We start from the raw sequence: 7,717 nt of genomic DNA, 5'->3' as shown, positions 1-7,717 counted from the left end.
GCACACACACAAGCACATGATACGTGCACACACGCATACAAACACACATACACACACTCGTATGCATGGACACACATGCATGCGTGCGCCCCTCCCCCTCCTCCTCACACACACACACACACACACACATACATATCTTCTAATATTATATTATGTGCACGTGTAAGAGAGAGAATATACATACACACACATATATATATTATGTACATGTGTAAGAGAGAGAATATACATACACACACACATATATATATATTATGTATGTATGTGTATCTATAGGTATGTAAGTATGTATATATAAATAGATTTATATGAATGTCGACGCACACACATGTATGTTCACACACACACACACACACACACACACACACACACACAAGCACATGATACGTGCACACACGCATACACACACTCGCACGCATGGACACACGTGCAACACATAGAGATATGCACACTTGCACACATACTCAAGCTTGCACATATACACGTGTATACATGCACACAAGCACACTCACATACACAAGCACATGTGCACACACATGGACACACACACACACACACACACATATGCACCTGCACGTGCACACACATAGATGTACACACGAGTATATTCACATGCCAACACACACATACATGTAGACACTCGCTATGGATACACATAAATAAAATCATACACACCATGTACACACACACAATAAATACACACAATCAAGACACTTGCACGACACATGCACGCGTGAAGACGTTACACAATCACACATACGTGTGTATGTGCACACACAATCACACATATGTATGTAAAAGAGAAGACAAAAGACATTGTATATAAGATACACTTATTTAAGAGTGAACACACCTCATCATGCATCCTCACGTATTAAAATTTAATATTAATTAAAAATATATGTTTATATGAGTTTATTTATTTTATAAATGCACATGTATATATAGGTATACGTTTCTAAATATAATAGAACATAATGTTATAGATAATATATATTTACATGTGGGTGTGTGTATGAGAGAGAGAGAGAGATAGAGAGAGAGAGACACACAAAGAGAGACAGAGACATGGAAGTCTATGTGTGAGAGTGTGGGCGGGGAAAAGAGTGCGTGTTTGCATTAGTACATATGCATGTGTGTACATGTGTGCGTGTGTAAGAGAGAGAGAGAGAGAGAGATTCGACATTTGAGAGTGTGTGCATGTGTATGTGAGAGAAAGAGGGTGTGCGTGTGCATGTGTGTGTGTGTGTGTGTGTGTGTGTGTGTGAGAGAGAGAGAGAGAGAGAGAGAGAGAGATTACATGTAAGATGCATTTATTTGAGAGTGAGCACACCTCACCACTCATCCCTACCATTAAAATTTAATCTAAAATTTAATTAATAAAAATTATATATATATGTAAATCTATTTAAGCGCGCGTGCGCGCGTGTGTGTGTGTGAGAGAGAGAGAGAGAGAGAGAGAGAGAGAGAGAGAGAGTTTCTATGTGAGAGAGAGTGTGCGTGAAGAGAGAGGGAGTGTGTGTGCATGAGAGAGAGAGATGAGACGAGAGCTGCTTAACGTCGACTTATTGATCTAGAGAGACCAATCGACGGAGAGACTTGAACCCAGGTGGGTACATGTCATCCCAAGGGCAATTACACTAGCCAATCTACCACACTTGGGTGATAGAAAGGTAGTGCAAATTGTCCTCTTTTATCCACACACCCATAGGAGACGAGAGCTCCTTAACGTCGACTTATTGATCTAGAGAGACCAATCGCGACAGAGAGACTTGAACTTAGGTGGGTACATGTCATCCCAAGGGCAATTACACTAGCCAATCTACTACACTTGGGTGATAGAAAGGTAGTGCAAATTGTCATCTTTTACCCACACACCCATAGGAGACGAGAGTTGCTTAACGTTGACTTATTGATCTAGAGAGACTAATCAACAGAGAGACTTGAACCCAGGTGGGTACATGTCATCCTCCCAAGGGCAATTACACTAGCCAATCTACCACACTTGGGTGATAGATAGGTAGTGCAAATTGTCCTCTTTTACCCACACACCCACCACACAGGTAGGAGAGACTTGAACCCAGGTAGGGGAGAGAGAGAGAGAGAGAGAGAGAGAGAGAGAGAGAGAGAGAGAGTTTCTATGTAGGAGATAGTTTGTGTGGGAGGAGAGAGTGTGCGTTTGCATTAGTGTATGTACGGTGTGTACATGTGTGTGTGCGTGTGAGAGAGAGAGAGAGAGAGAGAGAGAGAGAGGCAGAGAATTTCTGCGTAGGAGATAGTTTGTGTGGGAGGAGAGAGCGTGCGTTTGCATTAGTGTACATGTGGTGTGTACATGTGTGTGTGTGTGTGTGTGAGAGAGAGAGAGAGAGAGAGAGAGAGAGAGAGAGAGTTTCTACGTAGGAGATAGTTTGTGTGGGAGGAGAGAGTGTGTGTTTGCATTAATGTATATGCGGTGTGTACATGTGTGTGTTTGCATTAATGTATATGCGGTGTGTACATGTGTGTGTGAGAGAGAGTATATGCATGCATGTGCGTACATTTGCATCTATGTGTAGAATGTGCTTGAGAGAGAGTGAGATGGGGCAAACTTGGAGAGAGAGAGAGAGAGAGAGAGAGAGAGAGAGAGGTATTAACGTCGGTAGAATGCAACACAAGGGCATATACGACCAACGGTGGGACTTGAACTCAGGTGGATCATGGCCATTATAAGGGCCTTCGCACAAACAGTGGGACTTGAACTCAGGTGGATCATGGCCATTATAAGGGCCTTCGCACTAGCCAATCTGCCCCACTTGTGGGTGGCAGAAAGGTAGTGCGAGGGTCCTCTTTTATTACACACACACACTATGGGAGAGAAGTATTAACGTCGGTAGAATGCAACACAAGGGCATATACGACCAATGGTGGGACTTGAACTTGGGTGTATCATGGCCATTATAAGGGCCCTCGCACTAGCTAATTTGCCCCACTTGTGGGTGGTAGAAAGGTAGTGCGAGGGTCCTCTTTTATTACACACACACACACACTACGGGAGAGACAGGTATTAACGTCAGTAGAATGCAACACAAGGATATATACGACCAACGGTGGGACTTGAACTTGGGTGGGACTTGAACTCGGCCATTATAAGGGTGGGACTTGAACTCGGGTGGATTATGGCCATTATAAGGGCCCTCACACTAGCCAATCTGCCCCACTTGTGGGTGACAGAAAGGTAGTGGAGAGAGAGAGAGAGAGAGAGAGAGAGAGAGAGAGAGAGAGAGAGAGAGATGTAACGAGGGAGAGGTGAAAAGAGAGAGAGAAAGAGAGCGAGAGATAGAGAATAAAAAGTAGCTTTTAATAAAATATAAACAGAAATATAAATTAAATAAAAAACATATATTTATATGTGTGTATGTTTTTATTTACATTTATACATACATATACATACATATGTATGTATGTATATGTATATACATATATATGTGTGTGTGTGTGTGTGTGTGTGTGTTTCGATGTGTGTATGATATATCTATCTATATATTTAAAAGTGACCACAGCTTATCACCCATCTCCGCACATTAAAATTTAATCAAAATTAATTAAATTATGTCGATGTTTGTATTTATATTATTAAATACATGTATATATCTATAAGTATATGTGTCTATGTATCTAAAACATAATATTGTATATACTATATATTTACATATGTGTATGTGTGCGTGAGAGAGAGAGAGAGAGAGAGTGTGTGTGTGTGAGTGAGAGAGAGAACGCTTCTATGTGTGGGAGAGTGTAAGAAGAGAGAGGGAATGTGTGCATGTGTGTGTGAGAGAGAGAGAGAGAGAGAGAGAGAGAGAGAGGTATTAACGTCAGTAGAATGCAACATGAGGGCATATATGACCAAGGGTGAGAGAGAGAGAGAGAGAGAGAGAGAGAGAGAATTATTAACGTCGGTATAATGCAACACGAGGGTATATACGACCAACGGTGGGACTCAAACTCGGTGTGTGTGTGAGAGAGAGAGAGAGAGAGAGAGAGAGAGAGTGGGTGTGTATATGTTTGTGCATGTGTGTGAGAGAGAGAGTTTCAACATTTAAGAGTGTGTGTACGTGACAGAAAGAGGGAGAGGGTGTGTGTGTGAAAGAGAGAGATGGTTGTAGAGAGAGAATAGTTCTTTTCTGGAACCTTGGTCAGCCGCACAAATGCGCGGGTGCAATACTGGTTTTTTTTTTCTCACAACAATCTGGTGTATCATAAGCCGTCTAATGCGCACCGCTCTTTTTTCCTACATTGGTGGCCGTGACACGTCTGCTTTGGGCGGGCGCACAGCGGACACCCTCAACAAATGTGAAACCTTCTTGCAGCGCAACCCGGTGATTCAAACGTTGTCTGATCTGCACGGAAGAAGTTTTTCCACGAGTGACAAGGGTAAGCTTTTCTCGCAACCAAGCCCCCTCCTCTGGTTGTTGCTACTCGCAGCTCCCATGTATTTTATGCTCATTTTTGGTCCGCCTGCTGCAGACTAGGGTTTTTCTTGGATCCAGCGAAATGGGCGTCGTTCGCGAGGCGGGCTCGTTCGCCGGACGGGCTCTGTCTCGGCTCCTGCTGCGTCGGAACACGGCCATCCTCCAGGTAAATTCATTTGCAGGCTCGGTGATGCCTGCTGTTTTTTGAAATCTCGGGCTTCCGATTTGATCAAAATGTTGCAAGCAGATCTTCTTTGATTAATTTTGTCATGGGCGTGTTTTAGGCATCTGCACGTGCGAATCGTGTGGAAATGTGCCCAGCGTTTCCATTGTGCCACAGACCTAGACATCTGATGTCCTCATTGCACGATTTAGTGCAGCGTTTGAATGCTACTAAGCTGGCAGTCTACTGAAAATGCGGATGGTAGTGCAAACTGCGGATTTTGGTGAATCATCGGATCTTTGAATGCAACTTGCAAGGCTGGCTTGTCCAAGGGCATGCCTGCCCAAAGTGTCCACCCAGTCCCCATGCCCCGATCCCCTCTTCTCAGAGGGAGGCCACGTGGTGGAGGTGGGTGTTTGAGCGCACCTGCCCTCTGGTTCCATGGGTGTCTTTTAGCGTCTTGTGTTCTAGAAAAAGTCATATGAGCTAGAATGACTGAGCTTTGCTTCTGGAGACAACCTGCCAAGTATTTATTCACATTCCATGTGGATTTTTTGCAAGGCATGAGTTAGCTTTTCCATATCAAATGAATGACACAGGTCAATGTAGCTTCTATTGTTGAGTGGGGATTGACATTGCAATGCCCCTAGGCTGCTAAAAGCACAAGAGATTACTAGAAACAGAAGGTTGATGTAGGAAGTGCGCGACAACCTGTGCAGTCCTCTGGCAGCCGTCCAGCCCTGCACCCCTCTAGGTACTGCGGCACCCTCGTCAGCAGAGTCTGCTCCCCTCAGGTACTGCGGCACATGTCATGACCCTGTGAAAGTGGAATAGCATAAGTGTGAGCATGGTGGTTGGTGAGCAAGATAAATTTTTAAAGATGCATACTTGGGTGTTCGGACAAAAGTAATATGTGTGGACAACCCCAAGTGTGAAGGGGGACCAAGGTATTAAATTTTATAAGGTTTATAAACCTTGGGTGGCCCTTAGTTTTTTAAAACTTTAAGGGAGGGCAACTAGGATAATTTTGGAGGGGGGCTACTCTACTTTTAGAGTACACGCCTCCCTCACCATCTTCTCTCTTGCTTTTTGAAAAGAGGACGTGTGGTCTGGCTGCGGGGCGAGAGATCCCGTTCTGAGCCTGAAAAGAAGAAGAAGAAAGTGCATTCTAAGAACCCATCTTAGGGCAATAGTGGTGCCTTCCCACAGGATCCTGCTTTTTCTGGTGGAAACTACACGGAATCCTCTAAGGTGAGAAAAGTTGCGACTTTTCTCAAGGGCAATGCATTGCAGTGGTGGTCCACTCTTCTTTTACAGGGCATAGCACCATCTACTTGGATACAGTTTAAACAGGTGTTCTCTTCCGTATGGCTCACATCTACTTTTGAGGTGGATGTAATGACAGCATGGCACAAGTTGGATGCATCGAAGTGTGAAAATCTTGAGGATTATAATAAGAAGTTTTGGGAAGCTTTACTCCCAGTTACTTCCTATCGTGCAGTGCCTTTGTCTGAGCAGGTGGAGAAGTATTGTTGTGGGCTGTCCAAGGAAGTGTGTGACTTGCATAAAGACTCGAGTAACAAACATGTCGCAGATGATAGAGAATGCTATGACGGCAAATGCGTTACTCACTGGAGTCTCATCTGGATTTAAAGGAAGTAAAAGCTCAAGCAACAAATCTGAAAAGTCAGGGCATGCTTCGCGTGATGCAAAAGGGTCTACAGAGAAGCGGTATAAGAAGTTACCAATGCCCAAGAGAACTCCTGAGGAGAGACAGGCTTTGATGGATGCTCGGAAATGTTTTTACTGTATAGAGGAGGGACATATGTCTTTTAACTATCCCAAGCGTAAGTCCCAAAAGGACTCTGACACTAAAGGGGAGCCCAAGTCTAAGAAACCAAAACCTTTTGCAGGGTTAGTTCTTGATCTTGTTGGGGAACAGCCAGGTGGTGAAGAGACTGAGTTGTGCAGGGCATGGGGCAAAGTGAGATCAAAATGCCTTGATTTTCTTTGACACAGGTGCTAGAGCCAACTTTATTTCACCGGATTTGGTTGGCCGACTGGGGATCCGTGCAGAGGAGATGGGGCCTTTGTATGAGGCTAATATGGCTTGTCCTGGGTATGCAGAACCCGTTACTCCTATTATTGGGAAGCTCAGGCTTCATGTGCAAGGTTATGTGGATAGTGAGGAGTTCTACATCATGCCACTTGATGGATGTGATGTTTTGTTGGGTATGCCATGGTGCCATAGAGTACATGCGGTGGTGGATACATACAACAGGAAGATTACTTTAACTCATAGAGGGAAAGAGCATATTTTGGATGTTAAGCTTAAAGGGGAATCTGGTTCTATTGTATCAGCTTCGGCAATTTCATCAGTAATGAAAAAGTATCCTTCCGCGTACTTGATTTTTGTAAAGGATGCAAAAGATGATGAGTCTAAATCTAATTTGTCTATGTTAGATAAAGACAAGACTGATTTCTTACGTTAGTACCAAGATTGTTTTTTCGAGTCATTGCCAGGAGAACTTCCTCCGGAAAGGCCAGAAGATCATGCTATTGTCCTAATTCCGGGGAGTACCCCACCAAATAGACCGCCGTACCGCGTTAGTGCAGCCTAACAAGAAGAAATTATGAGTCAGGTACAGGAGTTGTTGAATAAAGGGTTGATCCCAGAGTCACATGGGGACGGGGGACGGGGACGGGGACGGGGAAGTGCCGTCCCGGGGACGGGGTCGGGAACGGCAAAAAAAAACCTCTTTTTTAAAAGCAATTTAGGAGTTGTATGCATGACATACATATAGAGACACACTTTGAACAAAATTTTACACCGAATAGACAAAAAAACAAGAGTCATTTTGAGCAAAATGCGCTAATAAAACATCGATGGTACACTGATTATGTGATTGATAGTCTGATAGATACAAAGAGATAAGTACATGCCTCATGGGCAGTGAGGGTTACAAAAAAGAGTGGGTACAAAATAGGGATACTAGATAGATCACAATAGATCATGGCCATTGGCAGTGGGCACAAAAAAGGTGAGATGGCTCAAGGCTCAAGAGTCAAGCCTCAAGCTCCTGAAGTGCTAGCCTCGCGGGAGGCT

The 7,717-nt window shown here is 44.0% G+C and overlaps 1 protein-coding gene across 2 annotated transcripts in view; it reads left to right on the top strand.

The window, feature by feature from the left end:
- The first annotated feature begins 4,270 nt into the window (after positions 1-4,270).
- Positions 4,271-7,717, top strand: part of LOC147636801 (cytochrome c1-2, heme protein, mitochondrial-like) — a 59,893-nt gene continuing 56,446 nt past the window's right edge. For both annotated transcript variants that reach the window (XM_086800362.1, XM_086800360.1), the window contains exons 1-2: positions 4,271-4,410; positions 4,504-4,614. In XM_086800362.1, coding sequence (XP_086656488.1) covers positions 4,531-4,614 — 84 coding nt within the window. In that variant the 5' untranslated portion in view covers positions 4,271-4,410; positions 4,504-4,530. The remainder of the gene's footprint in view (positions 4,411-4,503; positions 4,615-7,717) is intronic.

Source organism: Cibotium barometz, chromosome 7 (assembly GCF_041138505.1).
Source record: "Cibotium barometz isolate CiBa-2024 chromosome 7, ASM4113850v1, whole genome shotgun sequence".
NCBI lineage: Eukaryota > Viridiplantae > Streptophyta > Polypodiopsida > Cyatheales > Cibotiaceae > Cibotium > Cibotium barometz.
This window is presented reverse-complemented; position numbering and strand designations above follow the sequence as displayed.